The following is a 26,628-nucleotide window of genomic DNA, read 5'->3' as shown; positions in this document are numbered from 1 at the left end:
CTATATCGACTAGCCGCGCTGGTGCCTGAATGACAAGCTGCATGAACACCGCTATATTCTCCCCACAGGCAGAGGTGGAAACTCGCCTCTGCATTGCAAAAGCTGCAGCTGCACCCTAGATTTCAAATCAGTGATACCGTCAAAGGTCCTCGCACGTGACAACCACAAATGAGCTGAAAAGACGAAGCCCAAGCTCACTTGCGGCACCTCTCTGTAAGGAAAAAGGAGTGGGTCAAGATATCTGTTCCAGAATTGGGTTTTTCCTGGCACATCCTCTTCAACATTGTTTTGCGTGTTTCATTACACTTTTCTACGAGCCCATTATCCATGGCATGGTAGGGGGTCATTCGAAGAAACTTGATGGCTAGAAGACGGCCCACTTCTCCCATGAGTTCCGCTGTAAAACTTGTCCCTTGGTCGCTTACGATTTTCTTCGGTAACTTAACTCGAGAGAAAATCTGAATTAGTTCTTCTGCGACATGCACAGCGTCAATTGCGGGAAGTGCAATGACATCCGCATATCGGGTGGCAAAGTCAATGAGCGTTAGAATGTAGCGTTTGCCACGATCCGACTTCCGTGAGAACGAGCCGATTAAATCGACCGCAACACATAACAGGTATGCTGCCCAGGGGCGGGACACTAATTCGGCCTTTTAATGTCGTTTGTTGACATTTGTCGCATGACTTGAAGAATCTTTTCACATCGCCATACAGATCTGTCCAGTAAAAGTAAGCTACAATTCAATCTGTTGTGCGCCGAATGCCTTGGGGCCCTGCCATAAGGCTCTCTGGCCGACATCCAGGATATGCCCTTTAAAATTCTTTGGTATGACGAGTTGGTTTAAGGCTCTGCCAGTCGCAAGACAGTATTATCGGTAAAACAGTCCACCTCTCCCTAGAAACCTATAACTGTGGCCTTTTGGTGACTTGGAAGTCTTTACCAACTTTAGCGAACACAGCCTTCAATGTTTTGCCCGTCTGCTGTTCTTTGAAGAACTGGTCTTTTGTTACGTCACACCATTTGGTCTTCGAAACAGCCAATGAATTCATTTTGTCTTTGCGTGGTTTTAACGTATTGGGGATGCTCAATAACTCCCACAGGGCAATATTGCATCGCCTTAGGTCTCTGGTCAGCTGCAACTGGCTTCCACTGATGATCCGGATTGTGAGGGTCTCTGACACCTGGCAGGTTATCAAGCACCAAATCATATAGATGCTTGATCACACAAGGTGCTATTATCTCTCCTATGAAGTATGGAGTGCTCACAGGAACTTTGGCCTCTGGTACTTTGATAGCAGAACCATAAATGAGCAAAACTTTGCTACTCTTTCCGGTCAAATGTTCATTCCACATCAGATCTCTCCTTATAATTGCAGTGTTACTGCCTGTATCTCGAAGCACTTTGACTAGCTTGCCCAAAACTTCATCTTCATCTACTGGCATTCCCTGCACAAAAAATAGGAATTTCATTTCCTCCGAACTTTCATTATGATGATTCCGTTTCTTTCCTTTTTTCCCCCTCCAGTATGTCCACTTGAAAGAAAACTGGGACGGTTTTGGTTCAGTACACACACAGAGCTTTTTTTCTTTTTGTGCTTTCGTGCTCTAACACTCGTCGCTTTTGTGGCCTATTTTCCCACAAACCTTACATTTCATCGCCTGTTTAGCTAAAGTGTGCCACTCATGTGCTTGATGTCCCAGAGGCTTGCAATGGAATACACTTTGGCAGTGGTTTCTTTGGAACATTGTCAAGACCCTTGAAATCTCTTCAGTCATCGCGACCTTTTCCGAGGTTTGATATGTTTTGTGCTTCCATGAAGCGATCAGTAGCGTCGACTAGCTGTTGGAGTGACTTGCACTCGCGTTCTTTCAAATAATATCAAGAGCTTTAGATGACAACAATGGAGAAACTGTTCAGCGAGCATGTGGTCTTGAAGGCCATCGAACGTCCTAGGCACATCGGCCATGTCAATTCAATGGTCAAAGTACCCCGAGAGTCTCGCAGCTAACTGTATGCTGGTTTCCCCATCTTCCGCTCGTGCCTTGCGAAATTTCTCTTGGTGTCCTTGTGCAGTGAATTGAAACCGCTGCAACAAGGCTCTCTTCACTTTGTCATAGTCTAGACAATCTGTGGCAGTATTCAGCCAATCACTGTCAACGATTTGCCACTCAAACGCATGCTCACCGCTAATGCCCATTTCTCTTGTAACCAGCTTTTTCCTGTTGCTACGCGTTCACATCTTTGCAAGTAGGCATGCAAATCATTCTGTCGCTCATCAAACTATGGAAGCAATTTTCGTGGATTCAGCACTGAAGAGGAGCGATCTGGCGGAGCCACAGAATTAGAGTTCACTGTTGCGTCTACTTTCAGAGTTTCTTCTTGAAGCTTTAGCTTCAGCTTGAGGATTTACATCGCTCTCTCATCTGCTTCCTTGCTCGCCTGTGGCTCATCAAAGCGTTCATCCCTGTGCCTCGTCTGTTCGGCTTCAACCCATTTACACCGTTCTACACGTGACAACCCTAGTTGTAATCTAACAGCGGTTATCTTATCAGTTTTTATGATCGGACCAACTGTTGTGAGGGCGCACTCGAGAAACGATAATTTTGTTTGATGTCTTCACGGGTGGAATCCTGGCAGGCTCGCCAGATTGTGATGTAACATCAAGGTTTGGGCCCAGGACCACGCACTAAGGAACTGAGTCGAGCCACGAGTGCACACACACACACACAGACATATATTACATAAAAAGATGATCTAATAGTGAATAATGTGGGAGGTGCTCTGGTATATGCAGTCCTAACTGCGCTAATTTGTATTTTGAATTCAGAAGGGTTTCGCCGTGTTTGACGCCGTTGAAGGACGTCGATGCTTGCCGCTCAAAGACGATCTCCTGTGTGGCTTGTTGACGTCGCTAAAGCGTGCCAGCCCTCGCCAAGGCACAGATCTCTGCTGCAGCAGCTCGGTAGCTCGGCCTCCACGTTCGTTTCGGTCACACCTGGGTCATCTCAGCGACTCTGAACAACCTCAGCAGCACCACCCACGTTATACGATCAATCACCGTGCACGACAGCGAAAACGAGGGCAGCTCGCAAGATGCCTGGGCCAGCTGCCCAGCCGGAAGGCAGGCCTTACTTGTCGTGGTTGCCCTGCAGCAGTCAGGAACGCCAGGCGGAAACCCTGCGCCTCGCCTGGTTCCTGGGCAAGTCTCTAGCCGGAGTACAGGAACGTTAGCACCTGGATGGCGTCGCTTGGTTCACCGGACCGGATGTCCAGCCGAGAACCGTCTGTCATTGACTGCTGTACTATCTGCACGCGCACTGTGGCACAGTGCGCGCACAAACTTCAGTTTCCTCCTCATTGCCCCTGCACGGTGACCACTTATTTGTTTTTTATAGACGATGGTCTTTCTTGGGGACCTTTGACGGAAAAATTTTGGTCTGTCTGTCTCTACATTTGTCTGTTTGTCCGCTCTAAGGATACCTCAAACGGCACCAAACGGCCAACCCCATCCGCAGCGCCCACCAATATTGCTCAAGGTTTAGCGTTCATAGTTGTGCGATTATTAATTGAAAAGCAATTATTGCCCATATCTGAGGCACCACAACAACGCTTCGATGTTTTCTATGTCTGCCTTTATACTAGAAGAGGCACACACAAGTTTTACTTACATCAGAAGCATTATCAACAAACGACCTTTATTGGATTCGGCCATTGATACATGCGAACCGGATATAATCGCATTGACAGAAACGTGGCTTCAACCAGCAATCGGAGACCATGAATTATTTGCCAACTCGCGCGATTTCCTTATTTATCGCTGTGACTGCAATAATCGTTCTGGTGGTGGCATGCTTTTGGCGATAAATAAAAGGTTGCCTTCAGACTACATTCAAACTGCTTCAAATTTGGAGATTGTATGGGCAGTCGTAACACTAGTCCACCAAAAAATAATTTTGGGTGTTTGTTATTGCCCCCCAAGTTTCACTACAGCGTTTGTGTGTGATTTACATGATGCAATTAATAGTGTTTTTTTCTACTACACCACACGGCCAATTTTCCTACTTGGTGATTTCAATATGCCTAATATCTTATGGAAAAATGAACCCGTCACAGTGTACCCAAACTCATCTATGGCGCAAGACTTCTTAGAGCTGTGCAGTACATTTTCTCTAGCACAGTTGATTAAACAACCAACAAGGATAACACCATTCGTTTCAAGTACACTCGATCTTGTATTGACCACGCAACCCGATCTTGTTTCTGATGTAACTTACCTGCCTGGAATAAGTGATCATAGCCTTCTCTCGTTTAACATTTGCTTTGTGCAATCTAAAGCCGTTAAAACAAATAAGACACTACGAGATTACAACAAGGCCGCCTTTCTTACCATCAACAATTAACTTGCTGTATTTCTTGATGATTTCTTGAATGATTTCGACTATCGCGACGTTCAGTCAAACTGGAGTATCTTTCTTGCTAAGGTTGTGGAACTAACAAATAAGTATATCCCTGCTTACGCTATCTCCTCCAACCTAAAAAAACCATGGTATAATCACCAGCTTAAACGCTTGTCTAATAAAAAGAAGTGTCTCTTCGAATCGGCTAAAGTTATCAATAGTAGGGCTTGTTGGTCAGATTACGAAAAGTGCGCTGATGAATTCGCGCAGGCCTTAAAAGTTGTCACAAAGATTGTTTTCTAAGCAACACCTTACCTACGATGTTGAAGACTAACCCTGAAAAATTTTGGCGGGTGATCAATGCTCAAGAAAGTGATCTTATAGTACTTAATGATCTTAGCGGTAACGCTATACCGACCGACCAATGCTCGAACATGCTTGATGATGTTTCAAAAAATTTTTCTTTACCCACCACCACCAACGCTCCAACCATATCAGCACGGTCATATGTTTCCTGTCATTCTCAGCTACGATGGTGTCGCAAGCATTATTAAGTCACTGAAACCATCCTCAACACCGGGTAGCGATCAAATAAACGTCAAATTCCTCCAAAATACTGTCTGTTATTCATCCATAATACTAACCAAAATTTTTCATCAGTCGCTCAACGACAATGTTCTCCCATCTGAGTGGTAAGTCGGGAAGGTAGTTCCGATCCACAAATCGGGTAACAAGCGTTCTCCCTTAAACTACAGACTCATTTCTCTCACTAGTATGCCATGTAAAATATTAGAACACATTTTGGCTTCTCACCTAGCAAATTTTTTACAGTCACACTCATTTTTCACTCAATTGCAACATGGATTTTGCAAATCATACTTTTGCGAAGCTCAATTAACACTTTTCGTGCATAAACTAAACACCATTCTTGACAAGAGCTTGCTCGCCGACTGCATTTTTCTCGATTTTTCCAAAGCTTTCGACAAGGTGTGCCACAAACTGCTCATTTTTAAATTACGACTACTTAACCTTGACCCATGCCTTGTAACTTGGATTGAAAGTTTTCTTACTAACCGCTGACAATTCGTTTCGGCTAATGGAAATAATTCTGCGGAATGTGCGATACATTCTGGCATATCACAGGGCTCCGTTCTTGGTCCGCTTCTTTTTCTAATCTATATTAACGATCTACCATCTTGCGTCACCTCATCTGTTCATCTTTTTGCCGATGATTACGTAATTTTTCATGAAATAACTGGGCATAACGATGTCGCCCTTCTTCAATCTGACCTCACTGCTGTCCTTAACTGGTGTAACACATGGCTCATGGAATTAAACAGTAAAAAATGTCAATTCATGCGTGTGTCAAGAAAGATCACCACTTTACCTACTTATAACTTACATAACACACAATTAGACAGTGTCATCTTATACAAGTACCTCGGACTTCATATCAGTAACAATGTAACATGGAATACTCATATTAACTATGTTGTTTGTAATGCTAATCGCATGCTCGGATATCTTCACCGTAACTTCATCAAATCACCTTCTTCTGTCAAGCTGATGTTGTATAAAACACTAGTTCGTACTAAACTTGAATATGGCGCATCTGTTTGGGATTCATACCATCATAATTTGGCGCATTCATTAGAAATGGTATAAAATAACTCCGTTCGCTTTATAACAGCTAATTACGATCGAAACACGAGCATCACACTAATGAAATCTACCCTTAAATTACCTTCACTTGCTTTTTGTCATACTACGATCTGCTTAACCCTTTTCCATAAAATATATCACCACTCATACTTCCGTGATTCACTAATCCTTCCACCGCATTACGTTTCTCGTCGTTTAGATCACGATCATAAAGTTGGCATCCCATCGTCTCAAACAGAGTCATTTCGACAATCATATGTACCACGCACTTCACGCAATTGGAATTGCCTTCCCGAATCGTTTGTAACAATTTCAGATCGTGACGCATTTGTGACTGTATTAACCAATTCTTTGAATACCTGGTCATAGTATTTCACCTTATACATTTCTAAAGATAAGATTTCACTGTTACCTGTTGTATTTGTTGTACCTGTTGCACTGAAGTGTAACAATGCTCATTGTATACTTAGAAACATTATTTTTATCTTTTTTTATAAGAATGTATCTTTTTACTTTCTTATATGCCATTTTGATATTTCTCCTTTCTTTCTTTTGTTTTGTTTCAATCAGCTGCTGTATAACCAAAAACATTGCATTGCCTCTTGTACTTACAAACTTGTTTTGTTGTTTTTACCACTCCCCTCTGTAATGTCTGTTGACCCTGAGGGTAAATAAATAAATAAATAAATAAAGTAACTCTAAGGACTGTAGCGTTTAACGCGCTGCGCTGACAGTGCAACGCGATGCTCAAGAAGGTGTTTCCAACGCATTGCTACGACGCCAGGGTGGCGGCACCTGCCCGTCGCTTTCCTTTCTACACCTTATCACCTCCATGACAGGCACGCACCTTTCTCCGCGGTCGCACACGCCTTCGTTTTCGAAGATAACTGCCAGATGGCGCTCGTGTCTAACGTGCCTAGATGCGCTTGTTCACCTCTGTTACACGTTCGATGCACTCTAACGCAGCGCCTTCAGAATACCATTCACCTATTTTCTTGCGCAGAACATCCAATAAACATTTTGTTCACTCTCTCCAGATGCGACTATCGTCTTTCAACGACATTTACTGTGTAACATGTAGATTGGGGCGAATTTTTTTTTTTTTTACGCCTCTATCATGACAGGTGGGGCCATCTGGAGGTGCAACGAAGAACCTGGCAGCAGGAAACCTATTCTATATTTGTGCTGGTGTGCTTCCCTTATACCGTTATTCCATTGACCCCTTTGCATATACGTAAATGCTGTGCACACCACACACACCAATATGCTAATTTAGATGCATGAGCGAGCGTCGGCGAAGCATGCATTCTTGGTTATCTTCTCATTGTTGCTTGGAACCACATTTGTTGTGACTTCCTTTATTCATCCCTCGCAGCAGAACAGCAGTCATCATCATCATTGAGCCTCCTCACGAGCTGACGCTTGGCCTCATGGGCAGCGTCGGCTCATCCTTGTCCTTTTCTTTCTTCTTTAGTTCCATTAAAGCTTTTCATCTGGCAAGACGTGTTCTTTGCTCGATATGAGCTGCGCCACAGCAGTAAGACTCAGAGGTCCAACACATAGTGCGAATAACCAGGGACCTTTGACGGTGCCAACATCATCGTTAGGAGCCAGAACACCTCGGTAGACTGCGCCTGCGATCTTGGCGAGATACATCGACTGCGGACAACAGAATGGAACGATATATGAGAGGACGCCACAGCCTGCGGTCCCAACTGGATGCTCTGTTGTCTGAGGTAGAAAACCACTTGTGAGGAAATCAAGCCGTCACCGCAGCAGCAGTAAGTGTATTCCTCGACCGAATAAGCTCATTTTATGGTCAGATAGAGAAAGTGGATGGGGCAATTTTTGAAGAGACGCCAGACGACCTGTTGGACAGCGAGACGTTAGACGTTGGAGAACACCGCGACAAGGTGTTTACTCTCACAGCGAATCTACGAGTCAAGCTGAATGAATGTCTGGCTCCTCCAGCCCCACTCCTTACGAACGTTCACCCGTTATCATCTGGCAAGAGCAAGCTTCCCCAACTAGAACTCGTAAAATTTGATGGTAACCGCAGACTATATTCGAGATTTTGGACCCAGTTTACATCAGCAGTCCACAACAACAGCGAGTAAAGCACAGCTGATAAGTTAAACTACTTGAACAGTTTGGTTACCGGAGCGGCCGCGTCGGCCATATCGGGATTACAAGCTACCGAAGAGTGCTATAAAGACGCTATTGAAATTTTAAAGAAGCGTTTCAGAGATGAACAGATGATTGTGCACGACCATTTGCAAGGTTTGCTGGATCTAAAGTCGGTGTCGTCGTCAGCAGACGTTCGTAAGCTGAGGCAACTTTACGACAAGGCACAGGATTCATATTCGAAGCCTCAAGGCGCTTGGAACAAGCTCGACAACTTATTTCTTCATGCTTCGGGAAATCCTGCTAAGAGTTCTACCGACAGACATGGTGCTGCATTTCCACGAGATGCCTTGTGCATCTCGTGGTCATCGGCTGCATCCTTTTCGAATACTCAATGCAATTCAAACCGTGTAACGGTTCCAGAAGATAACGATCTTCGAACGCTTCTAGAATTCTTCGAACTTCAACTCACTTGTCGGGAAGCTGTTACTGAACAAGACGTAACGGAAACTCGTCGAGCCCCAGATAAGGGAGGACTAAAACAGAGTCATCCATGTGACGTTTCCACGACAGCTGCTCTACAAAGCTCAACAAAAAGTCCACAATGCCTTTTCCGCTGGCAGAACAATGCCTGTTCTGCCAGTCTGAAAAGCTTTCTGCCAAAGACTGTGATACGAAGGATGTTGACTTCTCAAACAAAAGGGAGATGCTCATCAAAGCGGGACGATGCTTTTGTTGCCGCAGCGCACCAGCGGTTCCCGAAGTAGCATGCGTCTTGTCAGCTTCCCGACAGGTGCTGATGTCCTTTTGAGCAACCGGGGGCGTGTTTTCTTGTCTGATGCCATTCAAGCCTTGCTCGCTCAGTGCAACATGGCTCATCGCATGACGACAGCATATCACCCGCAGACGAATATCGCACTCTCAGTGATATGTTGACGATGTGCACAGCTTCAGACCAGACCAATTGGTACACCGTCCTTCCATTCGTCACGTATGCGTATAACACCGCTACGCACGCGACAACAGGGTTTTCCCCTTTCTTTCTGTTGTACAGACACAAACCATCGTGCACGCTGGACACTATTCTCCCATACACGGCCGACTCCTCTGAGTACACTGCAATTTCTGATGTTGCCAGGTACGCCGAAGATTGCAGACGATTGGCTCGTTCACTGACAACCAAGGACCAAGGCCACCAGAAGCTACGGCATGGCACCGACCGACATCTCTCTCTGCTTTCACGACTGGTGCTCTCGTTTGGCTCTAGATTCCACCGAGCACTCCTGGCCTTTCGTCGAAATTACTGACACGATACCACGGGCCCTACCGCATTCTCATCCGTATGTCATTAGTCAAATATGATATTGAGCCTTTGACACAGTCTCATGACTTACGCTGTCGTGGCCGAGAAATTGTGCATGTGAGTCGCCTGAAGCCGTATTACGACCCCGCTATAGTGACAACGCCTTCAGTTGCCAGGTTGGCTCCGCTATTCGCCGGGGGCCAATGTAGGGAACTATGCAAACGACGACGAAGAAGCAAGAAACGGCAAGCCACAGCATTGGTGCACACGCGCGACCCGAGCTTGCGCTTGTTTTGTATTTTCGGCCTTTTAACGTTCCTCGCTCTTCTGGCGTTCCTTGGCCTTCCAGTAGGTCTGTACGTAAATAAACTACGTGACACTATAGTAGAACTTTTAAATCAGGCAAAGTAAAGTTAATCAATTGCATGCCATCATTTAGTCTTGATTGGGATATAAACAAATTAATGTTGACCATGACAGACCCCCGAAGAAATCCGGCGCAATTCACAAGGTAGTACCAAGCTTTGTGTTGCAAAGATAGAAAGCTCACTGCTAAACGCAAAGTCTCTGACGTTTAGTGTGAGAATGACGGCATTGTAATGCCCTATCGTGATGTTTTGCTGGACAAGAAGTCTTGGATCTCACGTGAAAAGTGGGAGCTCACGCCCGGTACTCATGCACGCTTGTTTCCAGCAATTCCACCCCATATATATTGAAGCCGAAATGTTCATAACTAAGGTGCCAATCCCCCTTCCCCCCTCCTAAACACATGGCTCTCCTCGAATGCTCAATGCCCAGTTTGGAGGAGCCGCCAAAAGTAGAACAGCAAGACGAAAGGCATGCGACGAGCAGCCCTATCAATACTTACATTCGATCGATTGCCAACTATCTCGTTGCCTTGAAAGCAGCGGATATTTGTGCTTTAATATATATTTTCCTTATTAACCAACACAAATGTATGTAAGTGGTGGTGTTTTGCCAGTGACTAGGTTTTGTTAAATTTTCTTCATATTACAGTAATAATTTTCTCAATCGCAGTGTTCTCATTTCTGAACCTTAGAGCAGGTAACAGTGGCACTGGTAAGTGTCACTTCTCAATGCAGGGAAGTGCACCAGGAAGTAGTCTACCATGAGTGTACTGCATCTGTGGGTACCTTCACAAAAAAAAAAAATGAATATTGCAGCTCAAACCAGCTGAATTTCGGCATGCTTCTAACTGGAAGTTAGTTCCTTCACAGCTGAACAATCGCCACATTCCATTTTCGTAATACTTTGACTGAGAGTCGTACCAATGTGCAGGTTAAGTTTGTTCCCCTCAAAAACAGGTTCTAAAGGTGTTCCTTTTTCAAAAGTCTGTTATGTACACATATAACACAGAAATGTTGATCCGTAGTAATAACAATTGTATTTTATTAAAAATCTGTTATACACTTGAAATATTTTATCTTTCAGCTTCGGGTTGTGGCCGACGTATTGAATCATTCTGGACGGAATTCCACAGGGGACATTGATTCACATCACAGGTGTCTGTACTGTAGAAGGTAGCCCAGCAATGCAGCCAATGTATAACAAAATAAAAGATTTCATTGTCCATGCAGATTGCAACTGCAGATATCAATTTAAAAAAAGTGCTACTTGCTGCCCATTCGCGGGAAGCAGTGCGCGTGGGGATATACTTATCAAGTTAATTAACTTTTGCATCTCTACAGTGTCGTTAGTTCACTCAGCAAACTAGAACTAGGCAGTGTCTTTATACATTTCATAGAGGCTATAGGAACATGGCTTACACCAACTGGCATACATATGTGCACTCATTAACATCGCTTACACCAACGTACAATGACAGTGAGCTTTATAAAGCACACAAACGTTCGGGATATGCACGATTTACTTATATTTGAAATAAAGAATGCCACTTACCAGCATGGAAGATTGAAGTTCGAGAAAAGTGGTAGGCCTCGATGTGCACTCACAAAATGGAAGACACCTCATACAGCACCAAGAACAGCTCATATAGGCTGATATTCACTTGCTGCACTTTTCACTAAAGATGAAACTGACCCAAAAATCAAAATGTCGTGCAAATTCTAGGGGAAGCTTGCTACTAACGCTCTGAACACACAAATGCAAAAAAAAGACAAGTTACGACAGTCACGACAAGGGCACGACATGTGTAGTATTAAACTATGGTGCTAAGGCGTCATGATAATTTATACGTTTTATCGGATCACTATTTCTGATGATTTTACCTGTAAATAAGTGGTACAACTTTTTATTCAGCAGTACTTGCATTGTTAATAAGTAACTATTCAGAATTTGTTTGAAAAAAACATCAAGTAAAGATATAAGACTAATGCTACTGAGGAGTGAAGGAGAATAGCGGCAAATTCAATTTTTGGAAAGGCTAGCAATGCTGGGCGCCATTCGAGAAGTAGCAATGCATCGTTCGTTATGGCAGCATTAGCCTCTCTAGCAGCGTCATAGCAGGCGAGAGCGAGCTAGCAAAGTTTACTTCGGTCTGATCGTGCCAGAGATTGGTGAATGTTCAAAACAAAAATGCTCTTTTCTGCGGGGAATCAACTGTAGTTGCCTTTAGCTACTTGTTTGCTCAGTATGACTAAACCTAAGTTGGACATTTAAATTAGCAAGATTTATGTGCCAATAGGGTAGTGGATCCAGTAGCCTGCTTATTCGAGCTTTCTAAAGCCTAAATGAAAGTGCACAACAGAGATTAGACCACCTACAGCACTAGCGCTCTTCTTGATCTGTTGTGGTAATATGCACTGTTGTAGACTGCTATAATTGTGGCGACAGCTGCGGAAAAAAGAAGCAGCCCACCAGTAGAAGTTTTCGTATACCAAAATCTCTCGAAGGCCAGTGCGAGCACACGAAAATGCTCAGCGCCAACCATTAAAGAGCCTGCCTTGTGCACACAATCTGCGCCAATTTCGACGAAGAAAACCCCAGTGTTTGTGTGTGTGGAGCGTATTTAGTTGTAGACAAGTGGAAAAGAGCGCAGATATGTATACACTAATTAACGCTGACGCTCTTGTTTTCATAGGAAAGCCGTCTGAATTGTTCGAAGCATAACTACCACTTTGCTAGCCTGCCACTGGAAAGACCGAAGGCAGAGTTCTACAGAGTGGCGGCGGCTAACCAGCATTCTATCTTCTGGAGATTCTCACCCGCAACCATACCGCTTTGCCCGGAGTGGTGCCTGCAAAGACCACCTGTACACCTTGGAAGTCCCGGGGATAATCAAAAAGGCTAGCCTGTCATCTGCAGCCCTCAAGCAGATATTATTGGACCTTTTGCATATATCACATGAAAACTGAAATATTTATACGGACAGTTGAGTCTCTGGAAGTTCGACGGGCACTTTTGTGATACAATTTTAGTCATTCACCGTCAAGTTTAACACTTCACACATCACAACATCTACGGGCTCCGAGCTCGCCGTCCTTCTAGCTGCAATTAGATTTGTTATGCGTGAATCCCCTGCTTAGTGGGCCATCTTCTGCGACTCCAAGGTGGCTCTTCAATGTATGCGAAGTCTACGACGCAGGAACTTCCATCATGTTGTAACTCAAATGAATGAAATCTCTCATCGGGCCACTAACAAAGGACATGACATAATTTCTCGATGACTGCCTGGTCACTTTGGATTGGTGGTAACCACCTCTCCGACAAGGCTGCCCGTTTTGCCCACGACGGAGCACCCACACTGCTCATACCCCTGTCAAGGGTTGATGCGGCAAAAGAACTTCGCCGCATCACGCATAATACCACACTTGTGCATTGGAATCATCCACTAAACTCCGCTCGGCGCCCACAAAACCTCGCTTCATTACTCAAATTACAGCTGCCATCAAAGACTTCGCGACGGGACGTTACAATGCTGTGTCTGTTGTGGGTCGGCGTTTCCTTTACCAATTCATTCAGTTATCGCATCGGTATGGCTTACTCTCCCAACTGTGATAACTGCCATTGTCTAGAAACTCTCGACCATGTCCAGAACTTGAAGCAGATCGCCGGACTCTCCAGTGTGCCTTAAGGAGGCTTTTTTTGTACCACTTTTGTGCCTTAAGGAGGCTTCTTTTGTATTACTTCTTTTGTACCACGAATAACTAAAAAGAAGAAACATAAAAGTCCCTGGATTTCTCGTAAAACACTTCAATTGAAAAGACGGCTAAACGTTTAAAGAAAAAAAAAATAATTTATCTCCCGATCACGGCCAGGTCCGTGAACTAACCTTAAAACTTAAAAACCAAGTCAGTAGTGATAGGCAGTGCTAATATAGTGACTTATTGCCTCGTTACATAACATAAGCCCGAGAGAAATTTTGGAGAAGTATTAGCCCCAAGTCTGAGGAGTGCAATGTGTTTGACGTAAATGGTGCATTAATTCATGAAACCAAAGAAATTTCAAACCTATTCAATGAACATTTCAAATCTGTTTTCATTCGAGATGATGGCATTTTACCATTTTACGATGTCGTCCTGCCTCCTATACCTGACGTTCAGATCACTGAGGAGGGCATTTTTAATATATTACTAAATCTAGATATCAGAAAATCCTCTGGCCCAGATGACATCCCGAATTGTTTTCTTAAATGCTATGCAGAATGGGTATCCAAATATTTAAAGGTCTTTTTGTGAAATCCTTGCAATTTGGCCACGTGCCGAACGACTGGAAGATCGCCAGAGTTAAGCCACTCCACAAAACTGGAAATAAGCAGCACATAAAAAATTACCGCCCTATTTCATTAACTTCAATTGCATGCAGAATCTTAGAACACACCATTCACTAACACATTTTGGAATTCCTTGAAAAACATAAATTTCTAACAATCAATCAGCATGGATTCCGTAAAGGCTATTCAACAATAACCCAATTGATACAAACAGTACATGACTTTGCAAGTACTATAAACAATGGAAAACAAACAGACGCTATATTCATGGACTTTTTGAAAGCTTTTGATAAAGTCTCTCATCAGAAATTACTGCATAAATTAGACATAAATCTTGAAATTCCTAGACTAATTAATTGGATTTCAGGTTACCTTATTGGGCATAAGCAATTTGTTACCTTTCGGAATCGCAACATTGAAATACTTTCCATTGACTCTGGCGTTTCCCAAGATTCGGTTCTTGGGCCTCTCTTCTTTTTGCTCTATATAAATGACCTTGCAAAAGATCTACCTGTTAAGATTAAACTTTATGCCGACGACTGTGTTTTATACTCCGAAATAGATAGTCCTAGTGATCAAATCTTACTAAATGATGCATTTAAGAAGGTTGTTGCCTGGTGCGAAGATTGGCAGATGTCGGTCAATTTTGAGAAAACTGTTTTCATGTGCATTACTCACAAAAAGAATAAGCAAAGTTTCAATTACACAGCTAACAATGTTTCTCTACCTGAGGTTACAGAATTGAAGTACCTGGGCCTGTGGATAACTAACAACCTAAAATGGAATCTACACATTGATAAAGTAACCGCCAATGCCTACCGTAAATTGTGTTTTCTTAGGAGGGCGTTAAAACTGTCTACATGTTCCGTACGCTTATTAGCATATAAAGTAATTATAGTTCCAGTCCTTGACTTTTGGGATACCCTATATGCAAACTAACATTAAACTCGAGCGGGTGCAGCGCAAGGCAGTTCGCTTCATTTCTAATAACTTCATCTGTACCTCTGACACTGAACTTCTAAAACAAGCCGACTTGCCTGCACTTACGGATCGCAATCGTGCTTCCCGACTAAAATTTTTATTTCAACTTATTAATATACAGTACAATGTAAACATATCTTATATAATGACTTTTTCTTCTGGTTATGTCACAAGGCAGAGGCTTTGCCTAACAAGTACTCCATTCAGCGTAAAAAACAATTGTTGCAAATATTCTTTTTTTCCACGAACGGTGACTGAATGGAATAACCTGACTAATACCCAAGTTGCACAACCTTCACTGTCTTCCTTTGCTGCAAACATCTGTTAATCATTTTCCAATATAACCTCCTTCATAATATATATTTCTTTTTGGAGAGTTTTTTTAATTATTTAGTTGATGTTTTGTATAGGGCCTGTCTTTGTATGTGCAATAGCCTAAAACAATGTATTCATTCACGTAACATGTATTTGTTCTACCCTGTTTTGTTTTGTTGCCTGCATTTTTTCGATAATATGCTGTATTTCCACCCTGCTAAAATCCCCTAGGGGGATTGCAGTATCTGTAAATAAATAAATATATAAATAAATATTAATCAATCATTATGAACCAGCGCAAGTAAACCTCTACTCTTCTACCACTCTGTGCATTCAAAACTAGTGAAAAGAGGGATTGTCAAGCTTTGCTTTAAGAGTGACCTAAAGAAGTCGTGTCACCGTATGGCCCAATTCAGTTTCAACCAGCACTGAAAGAGGCTGCTGGATGCAGGGTTTCCTCAGCCTTTGCTAGTTTCGGTCTCTGAATGTATCTTGAAGAACTGCAGAAATGAAGCCTGTCCCGTTGCGAGAACAATTGAACAAGGAAATCGCCCTAGGTAATATCTTATGTACACGCAGTTTCCCATAATCTGAAAAAAATTGTGCAGTGGGCAAAAGTGCCTGTCCTCTTTTCAGTGCCAAATAAGTTGGAACAACTGTGCAAGATCACGAGAAATGCAAACGAAAGGATGGGGTGCCAAACAAAGTACAAAAAAAAGTTTGTTGATTGTGATCTGTATGTAGTGTATTGCCTGCTGCTATCTTGCGGTTGCTACTACGTTGGTCAAACCGGTCGTTGCCTAAACGAACGGCTGCGTGAACACCATTGCAATGTTAGAAACGTGGCAGGCGGTTTTTTAGCAGTGCCCTGTTAGAAGTGTGATTGTTTTTCTCTATTTGACTAATGAAGAATTTTGGCACGAAACGGAAATCAGCTTAACGTGAAATCATAGAAGCTGGGGAAATAGAAAATATGGATTACAAGTGTATTAGCATGCCCTCTATCGTGCTGCCAAGAAAAGAATTTGATTTTCTTTGTGTGCGCCTTCATGCCTGGTCATAATCCTATTCTATTGTGCAACAAATGTGCACATATTTATTTTTTTTGGCCCAATAAGTAGCCTTGGTATCACAAAACAAAACTGTTGGAAGTTGCGCTATGTGTGTGTGTGTCTTCCTTGTGTCCTCGTTTTTAGTGTGCTATTACCACTCTTAACCAGTCTTTTATGTAATTGATTTTTTTATTATTCTTACGTAGGAGTAGTACTATATTAAAATGAGATCACTTGCCTTCAATTATTGCATTAGTTAAGCAGATGAAGAAAAGCAACTACTGGGACAGTGTATTTGATCCTACATTGTTTTCATCTTTTTTTTTTCAGGAAGCACGTTTATGCACTGCAAAAACAGCCATTGCTTTTGTGAACTTGGTCAAGAAATCACCATATGATTGGACAGTCCATTAAGGTGGTGAAAACAACGAAAATATCCCCCATTGAAAGGGATGGGGGATGATTTTACATCCCTGATCAGGACTGATACGTCCTGATCAGGGATGTAAAAGGGAAAGGGCACACGCACTTCATAACCTTGAGCATGAAACACAGATCGCCTGCTTCGGCTGAGATTCTGGTGCATATAAATGATAAAAATGTATAATTTTAGCAGACCATAGAGCACGGCACAATGCGTAACAGCCACCCATGGCATCATGGGCATCTAATCCAAATGTCATTCTTGATTAATGCCAACTACCTGGCAGTAACAGCAATCTATTGTGTGATAAGGTGTGGCGACACTCTGAAGGGAGCCTGTGCATGAAGAGAAGGTATTTTACAGAATGGCAACTTCACCCACCACTTGTGAACTTTCCTGTCTCTGCGAAATTCGGCTGAGCATTTCACAGCAGAATCAGCTTCCCACTGTATGTAACTTAAAAGAGTGGTGGTGTAGGCCATTTGGTGATTCATGATTGGGAAGGGTTGCGACTAAACTACATGGAACGCATATATAGAGGACTTTCCTTAATGAGACAACAACGCTGAGCTTATATAGGTGCACCGAAAAGCTACAAAATAAGGTAGTAAAAGACACACAGCAATCTTTATCAAGTGTGCGCAACAGATACCTGAGGAGAGCAGAACGAACGGGTAATTAAGCATCACCTGGACAGCAACAGAAGTTCATTCAGGGTAACCAAAGAAAGGAAGGAAGTTATTAGGCAAATGAGCTTGAGTCCTTCGCGGACTCTGGGCTGCCGCACGGCCATCACATTGCCGAGGTGCGTTTGCCATCTTTGAAGAATTAGGTAGCCTCTACAAACTTTCTTTCCACCTGATAATCTCGGTCTAAGACAGCCTAGGAGAGCAGACCTCACAGCTATAGCTGTGAGCTGCCAAGTTAGACCCTTCAGTATTCTCACACAAACAAATGTTTATGTACCTCCCATTGTGTCCATTGTGAAATTTGCCGTTTTTGAAGGGGCCCTGAAATACTTTTTGAGCATGGTCAGAAAACACTGTCGATCGATAGTCGAGGCTCCCGAAAACATGTGAGCCAAATATTATAGCGGAGCACGCCGTGTGTAACTCACAATAAATCTCAACAGATAAAAATAGCTTTCTCTTCTCTGACAAGTGACAGAAGAAGTTTAAAAATCACTCGTCACAGCCGTTATGTCAGCCATTCGCTGATTCGAGTGTGGTGCACTCGTTCGTTACAGATATCGCTGTGGGAGGCCGTGACTTGTCCATGCGTGTGTGTGTGTTCGCACTGAAAAGCCACATATTCGAAGAAAGAAAAAAAAAAAAGTCCCCAAGGTTTTCTCGCGCCATCTCTCTCTGCCTAGCTTCCAGTGCTTTTGTCGAGAAAAGAGAGTGCAATTGCAGCATGTGACAAATCTTTGTAACTCAGCTCATACCGGATGAATTCTAAAACGTTTTGTGGCGAGGAATTCGCGAGGCAATAAGCTTCTTCAGTGCCTCCATTTCATGGTTACTTGAAAAAGTTTTGCATGGCCCCTTTAAGCGGAATCTTGTATGTGAAATGTCTTGTTCTTGGCACATCCTAAATTGGTGAGTGTGTTAGTGTACCGTCAGTCTCGTTTACCTGGAATGAACTTTTATTCTTTTCAGTATGATGCTTATGGGCGCAGCTGCTTAAACAGTTCAGCCACATTCCTTTCTTTTTCACCGTTCCCTGTGTTCGTTCAGTTTTAAATGGACATAGTGTCTGCTATGATTGAGTTAAACTGAGTAGCTGTGCAGTTGAGGCATGGAGACATTAGTGTCAGGTATTCATCCACTGTAGGCCATTTCAGGGGACTTCAAGTGTCCTGCAGGTCTATGAGCAATGGACTTTCCCGGAACTAGAGAAGCAGCCAATTATGGTGTGACTTCCTCTCGACAGCAGGAGAGTTCACCACTTTGTGATCGCTACGCAGATGTTCACCATCAAGTGCACCATCTCTTACAGTTGTGCCGTAGAAATGCAGCCCTGCTAGTGTACAGCATACATTTTCATGCAGTAGGGCAGTGCTGCAGTAGACTGATTAAACAGAACCTGAAGGGAAACTATGTTTTGTTTACTGAGAGATGAACAAAGGGGCAGAATACAAGCACGAAACCAATCTCGCCAGAAGCACTTGTTTAAGCAACAGTTCCGTTTAACAGATTTCTGTTTACTGAAAGTCAATTGTACACGTAGTACATTTTCACGCCAAAAGAGATCACAACACCATACTATGGACATTTTAAATTTATTGAAGCATTATATTTCACGTGCATATTACCCAATAGCCCAAAAGTGAATTTTCCTCTTTCATTTACCGGGTTTGGGAGGAAAAATTATCTGCCAGCTTATGGGGGCATCATTTTTTCACGTGTCATTCTCCCAAATACTAGACTATATCAAATTTCAAATGTCACTGCTAAAAAGAAAACACTTTGGTGTTGAATGTATACATAGCGAAGAGTAAATAGCAATATTTGAAGCTAGTAGACAGAAGTAAACTGTTTCAACACAAAAGTATTTTATACCGGGGTCCACCGAGACCTCAGTGCCATATTTCCATCACGAATATGACGTAAGATTAACGCTACCAAATGAGAAACATTCATGAAAATGTCCCCTCCCCCCCGTCGTATTTGGTACATGACGAAGAGGGCCCGGTGCTTTTCCAACTGATGCACCTTACATTCTTTCTTGCTCCATGCTCTTCATTGGCGAAGCAGGGTGGTGCTACCATCTGTGAGTGCTCAAGAGAAGTAATATGGCATGACGCAATTGTAGCATGGTGTCCGAGATTGCGCAGTCTTGGAGGCCATGGTTAAAGCTTCTCGATAGCTGTGAATAACCCCGATTGAGTGAGCATCGGAGAGTCGCTGACGTAGTCATGTTTGCTTTTCGCTTCGTGTTAGCACGTGGCAGCTTGTTGAAGTTGTGCACCGTCCACGTGTACTAACGGTGTCGACAGGCGAATGTTGTGTATTGGTGGAATGACACTGAGGCTAGCAGGACACGGAACGCTGGTGCACGTTTGTGGCTCATTTTACGAACCTCGCGGCTCGCGTTGCTGAAGTGCAGTATGTGTGAACGTTGGCGCACACCGTGCTGTTTCTCTTTGACCAACGAGAATTCGAAGATGCGCATACCGAGTAGCAGTGTTTAGCGTGTGCTTGTTGATGACATCTTTGCGTGGACTAATGGTACACTGTGTTTAGTTATATGTTGAAAAGTTCAGAATTGCAACCGTTAAATGATAATCATGGGCGTTAGTTGTCAAGATGGAGACGTGCGACTCGGTGTTAACATAGCTCTGTCCTGGTCAAAGTGTGCTATAGCTGCTAAAGTCTAAAAGAAAGTGTACAAGCTCTCTTATATTGCTAAACAATAAGCACTATTTCTATGGAGGCACCTTCTCTTTCATGTTCGTTTTATACCGATATTTATGATAGAGGGATCGGCCATGCTTTTTCAAAATAAGTTTGTATTAAGGGCACTTTTTAATAACATTGCTATAATTGAAAGGTTTTTATCTCCTTAGGGAAGAAGTTTCTTTTTAAATTATGCTTATATTTGAAAAGTGCAATTCATTTTATGGCAGCCGAGCTATGTACCTGTAAACTATCAAATAGTAGCGATATCATAGATATCACTTTTTAAACATGTGTTGATCTCTTATAGAATTGCCCCACATGCTTGTAGGCACACCAGTGTGCTTCTGTCGATTCCTATAAAGCCACAGTGACCATTGATGCAGTTATGTCATTCTTGTGCACTCTCGCTGCCACCCTGCTAAGCTAGTCCGAAGGAAAACAGACTAGTTTATTTGTTACGTTCCGAAAGGTAGGGACTGAGGAAGAGTGCGCATATTGTTCTCTTCCATGGCCTGAACATCAGATGCCATCATGGGATATAATCCAAGAATATTAAAAAAAGGGTAGTCAATGATCGACATCAGTTTGTTGCCACAAATTCTCTGGTACAGGGATTTGTCACAAGTGTTTTCTTCCTTCTTGTGTCCGAATGAGTGCGCTGGACCCTTAGACTAAAGTAAGGCCTCTTCACTCCTCGGCGATGTAATCACACTACAACCGGCATGGGGGAAGCGTTCTCAGAAATGTGCATTGTTGTGCTCCGGTTTGTGTGCATTGCGAATCCATAGATTCATGCTATTTCACGTTCCCAGAAAGTGTCAACAAAGCAACTCTGTTATAGTGTTGGCACTAGGAGAGAAAGATAATGACAAGGCTTTAGCTAGTCTAGAGTGTGATGGCTGGACATGGTGCTAGATTAGCGTGCACCTCTCTCCCGTTGTGTGTGGCTGTCATGTTAGGAGTGTGGTTTCGTAGCGAGAAGCACATCCCACCCAATAGCCGCGTTTGATTCATGTTGGCATGCTATCTGCCGTCACAACAGGTATCTCTGAAGAGAGTGAACAGAGGCCTCTGTGTAGAAAAAGAGTGCCCGAAAAAATGACTACTTTGCACTCTGCTTGTAAACTGTCCTTGCTGCGCACAACAGCAAACTTTGGCTGAGCTGTTCGTAGCAGTGTTTGCTTTTCGCAGGGTGTGTTCGTTCATCAAGCCCTAGACAGCTTCCTGTAGTCTGTTTCAAGCATTAGGGGCAAGGCTGTGAAAGCTAGCAAGACTTTTTGCGGCAGTTGTGTTCACAGCAATAGTTGAAGTTGAATAGCTTTACTGTCTATTGAATAACTTTTTCAATTTTTATGCTAAGTAATTTATGCTCGCATGCCTGGAGTTTATCCTGGAGTTTAAACCATCTCTGGCAGTTGGCAGAGTGAGATACGATTGTTGAGTTACTGCGATGAAAGCTATTCTTCTCCGTGATTTTTTTGTTTGTTTGCCCATGACTGTCTATTGCATATTGATGTAAAGGTTTTGCATACAAGTGTACTTTTTGTGAAGGATATCGATTCGAGATATCGATATCGAGAGTGTCTTTTGTATTGTATCATTACCGTAATAAAGGTAATGCTGTCTCTGATTAAAGTGTTCTTAAGTATGAGCACGAGGCTGTTTTGCCAACCATTTTTACTGCCTGTGGAGTGTACTTTGCACATTTTAATTTTGCCTTGTATTTTTATTATTGTTGATATTTGTTGTCAAAATATAGGAAGTTACCCTTTCAAATGCTGATATCTGTTTCTTTTTTTCACAGTTATCAATTTGACAATGTGATGCCAATTTTCATGTGTGTTACTCATCGCCAGTAAAGTCTGGTTGCTTTGCTAACGGTGGTTGTACTGCAGGTGCCTGCCTCGTTCCTATTGGTTCTGGTCACTTGTATCGCAGTTTATGTTTTAATACTTCTTCCCATTCTGTGCTTGGTTTTCAGCGCAAGTTTAATGTCTGCTCCGCAATTTCACAATGCTATCGAGGTGCATCCAATGCTGTATGCTTTTTATACTAGACACTGAATGAACAGTATATAAGCATCAGCTGCCTAAATCTGACTGGTTGAATGCTATTTTAATCTTTCATTATACTGTACTAAATTTATTATACTGTCTGGTATTTCGTGTGTCCTATGGCAGTGAACAAGGTAGCAGGTTTTGATGAGGATTGTGATGTAGAGGAAACTTTTTATAAGTTTTATTTTTTTAATGTATTTCAATGTAATCATTTTAGCAATTCTTGCATGTTACCTAGAATTCTAGATATTAGTGTGTTCACCCTTGTCTATCCTTTATTGTTGTTTTCTGCAAAAACAGAATTGCCAGTATTAGCATATCAAGTTTTTGAGGAAGACTTGATAAAGAAAAAATGGACTTTTCTAGTTGATACGCATGGAGAGACTTAACTCTTTCATTATGACAACTATTCAAATCGATCACCGGTGATGGACCCATTAAATCGTCGATGTTAAAATTGTTTCTCATGCACCCAGCACTTTCTAGTAGTCAATCCAGCTACTGAACTTTCAAAATCAATTTGAATTTGCCCGTTTGGGCAATATGATGATTTTCGACAAATCTTTGCGCGAACCAATGTGTGCATATAGTTGGAAAAGTGTGCAAGGCTGGCAAACTTGACAAAAGTGCGTGCCCCTCGTGATTATATTGTAGTAACATTGAAATTTTGTAATGAAAGGAATCTTTGCAAGCCAAATATCATATTACAGTGTCAGCTTCACAATTTGCTTATGCTTAGCAGTAATAAGTGCCAGAAATTTATGCCAGCTATTTTATATACAGCTGTTGGTAAAAATCAAGAAAATTTATTCTACAGAAAATATTTCTGATGGTTTGCCGCATGTTTAAAGTGTCGAGATGGCCGTTTCAGCCTGTTCCAGCAGATTTAGTTTTCCTTGTTACATCAGACACAGCGTTGCATATAGCGTCACTAGTAGCTCATGTGGCGTAGCTGTCACGCACGCATGGGGGTGCGCACAAGCGCTGCAGAACACATTTACGGCTTGAAACTGTCTTGCAACCCCACCTGAATTGAGTGAGGACGAGCTTAGATTTCGAGGAAGACGGCAACACAGCTTCAAGTTTTATGGAGACATTGTTTTGTGTCAGTCTGAGACATCCACAGCCGTTCATGGGTTTGCTTTGTTTATGGCCTCAAATTGTCTCCTCCGCTGCAAGTGCGTAGCTGCTGATTTTTGTGGACAATCTTATAGCTACTCTGGTTACGTGCGAGGTCCACACTTTGCTGGGGTGCAGTTGGTTGTCACCAGCTGCAGAGCTTCTCCTAACGACAAGAAAGGTCCCAAAGGCCATTTTGGCCCTGACTGCAGAGGAGCTCGAAATGTATTAAAACTGCGTAGGATATTGTTCTTTTTGTAATATGATGTGAAAATTGCTAAGAAATATGCTTGGATGCATAAACTATAGGCATGCTGTCACACTGAGCAGAGTGAAGTGGCTCATGGAAAGAGGTGACGCTGTACGAAATAGCGAAGTGCATTACACATCTGATTTATAGAGCAATCATTCACATCAGGGGCATTCATCTATATTAGAACACCTGGTGGCTCTTATCCCAAGAAAACAAAAATTAACGGAGAAATGTGTACGAGTTCACTTGTATCTGACAAAAAAAAATCAGGCAGCGCCTTACCTCATGGCTCACCTCAGTTCTGATTTTGTTTGTCTATGTAAATAGAAACCTTTTGTACAACATTTATTATATTTTATACTCTTCCTGGGTCATTTTTCTTCAGAATGTATATTCTGAATTTTCTTTGCTATGAATATTTTTGTACATATAGTGTTTTTATTGCATTGTTTCCCAGTTGGGAACCAAAAATTACACAATTTTCACATTTTTATTCATTTCAAAGCATTTTTGTTACATTACAACATATATTTCTTGGAAAGAGCATTTCATTGTGCAAAATTTGATATGCTGCAATGCATCCTGGAGTACTTTTCGAACTGGCAAAAATGATCTTCCATATACATATGAAAAATAATTATTTTCGTGCGGTAACAAAATAGTTAAGGTAAAGCTAAAAGAGTGCAGGCCAGTTGAGATGTCTAGCGGATAATGTGCATATCAGTGAAGTAAGCAAACCTTAGTGGTATAGGGCTCGCTGGTGAGGTGTAGAAAGTTAATGATATGGGACGTAGTCAGGTGTCATAGCTGCCTGGGGATCCGTGCAAGAGGCCTTGCGCATTTAGCAATTATGAAAATAGGCAGTCTATTATGATTGGCCTTGTGATGGCACTATGTCAATGGACGTACCTTTCTTTCTTACAGGTGTTGTTCAGGGTGGTAGCCAATCCTCGAGCCAGAAATTCTTGACAGCAAACGTGCGCCACTATCAGTGCCATCTGTGCAGCTATTCGAGCATTTACAAGCAAGCTCTGAACCGTCATTACCGCATTCACACCGGCGAGCGGCCCTACAAGTGCGAGCTGTGCCCCCAGACGTTTGCGCAGAAGTGCAACATGAAGCTGCATCTACAACGGCACGGTGCTTGTCCCTACAAGTGCCGCTTCTGCAACCGCATCTTCAGGCACGGCGAGCTGCTGCACGAGCACGTGCGACAGGAACATGCGGAGAGCGCTTAAAGGAGTACTGACTCAAGTTTTCAGTATTTTCAGCCTCGCTCTAAATGAGAATCCTAAAAACGAGAGAATTGTAATGTCTGGGAATGCATCAATTACATTTTTATACTGCTTCCTTTAACATTTTTCATGTTTGTGATTGAAGGGGTGTAGTGATGTGTCATCACAGTGTAACGTCACAGGAAGACAGCAAGTCGTGACGTACTAGAGCCAAATTCATGTGGTGCACATGAACGACAATCAGCTAATCATGGTCCAATGATCCCAGTAGTCATTTCTGTGATTTAGGTACATGCAGGAAACAGAGTTCACAAACTCAGTGCAACTCTGTTGACTCAATGGGATAATGTCTATTGTGGTGGCACTGGCTTGCTGATGCTTAGCGACCAAAATGTTAGAATCAAAGTAGAATGCTTTTGTATGTGCTGTCTCTCTCTGGTTCATGTAAAGTGTCAGCATCATTCACCAAGGCAACAAAAACATCCCTCTTGCAATGTTTCAAAATCATGTCAGTACTCCTCCAAGTGCTTCATGCCTGCTGCATCGGGTGGATGCATCTGTTCCATTTATCTTTATGAAGTTCCTATTTCTTACCTTGCACTCTCCGTCTACTTTTTATTGGTGCCCTTAGCATTGATTGGTGTTTCTACACATCTGCATGAAAGCGTGAGTGAAAGATTGCATGGCGGAAGACTGCCTCGCCATAGGTTTAAACTTCGGGAGGGTTTGGCCCACATGTGTTTTTCTGTTTTCCTACAGACATTCGAACACGTGTGTTGAACTGTATCCAAGGAATAATTCTTCATTGAAGAAGCACTGACACAAAGATTTTGCACCCTGTTTCTTCATTTTTTTTTTTTAGAATTGCAGTTTATCACGACTAGAAACCTTGTTTGTGTGAATGTGTGATGGTTATTTATTCAGAAAATTTTTTTAGAGTGCCCTGTTGCAGTTTGTTTCAAAGAGCACCAATCTAGGTAGGAGCAGTTTGGTGGCTAGATAAACACAACTGGCAATGAAAAGTGACAAGCAGCACATTGTCCACCCAACTCGGGATGTAGGTTTGTTTACACTGATATTGCATTGATTTGAGTGTATGTGGCGAAATGCTGTGCATCTCAATCAGTTGCATAGTAGGCATATTAGAATTGATTTTAATTATGTTTTAGGCTATATTGCCCTTCATACTTTATAGGAGATATTGTGTATGTTTCCACATAAATCTATACCACTCATTATCTTGCCTTCGAAATGTTGTGTCAGTGCTCCTTTAAGTAGGAAGCAGAACAAATTGCTTGTATTATTTTAGATCAGAACAACTTCTTTAATTCAATTGAATAAACTTTTTGCAGCAGGAGGCGAAATACGGAAGCAGGAAACAATAGACGGAGAGGACAGAGCACTCCTAGCAACAGGTTCATTTTCGAACTTGGACCGCTTTTAAGCCATAATCGTCTGGCAGACAAATCAGCACGTGGGATCACTCCGATTATGTGTTACAATGTCATCTACCTCAAAGAAACATTACAGATAAACGACGTATGACCGTGTACGCCAAAAACCAAGCTCCTTGGGTGACAATGCGATCGAAGGCTTGCTGATACAAACAT

General features: G+C 42.6%; 1 protein-coding gene across 2 annotated transcripts in view; it reads left to right on the top strand.

Moving 5' to 3' along the window:
• The window catches only part of LOC119164614 (putative transcription factor Ken), a 52,150-nt gene extending 25,768 nt beyond the window's left edge, over positions 1 to 26,382 (top strand). Inside the window, exon 2 of one of the 2 annotated variants that reach the window (XR_012888591.1) lies at positions 24,708 to 26,382. Coding sequence is in view for 1 of the 2 variants with exons in the window: in XM_075882741.1 (XP_075738856.1) it covers positions 24,677 to 25,021 (345 nt within the window). In the remaining variant the exon portion in view is untranslated. Of the gene's footprint in view, positions 1 to 16,859 lie in introns of both variants that reach the window. The other variant, XM_075882741.1, reaches the window with a different exon arrangement.
• Positions 26,383 to 26,628: the final 246 nt, after the last annotated feature.

Source organism: Rhipicephalus microplus, unplaced genomic scaffold (assembly GCF_043290135.1).
Source record: "Rhipicephalus microplus isolate Deutch F79 unplaced genomic scaffold, USDA_Rmic scaffold_13, whole genome shotgun sequence".
NCBI lineage: Eukaryota > Metazoa > Arthropoda > Arachnida > Ixodida > Ixodidae > Rhipicephalus > Rhipicephalus microplus.
This window is presented reverse-complemented; position numbering and strand designations above follow the sequence as displayed.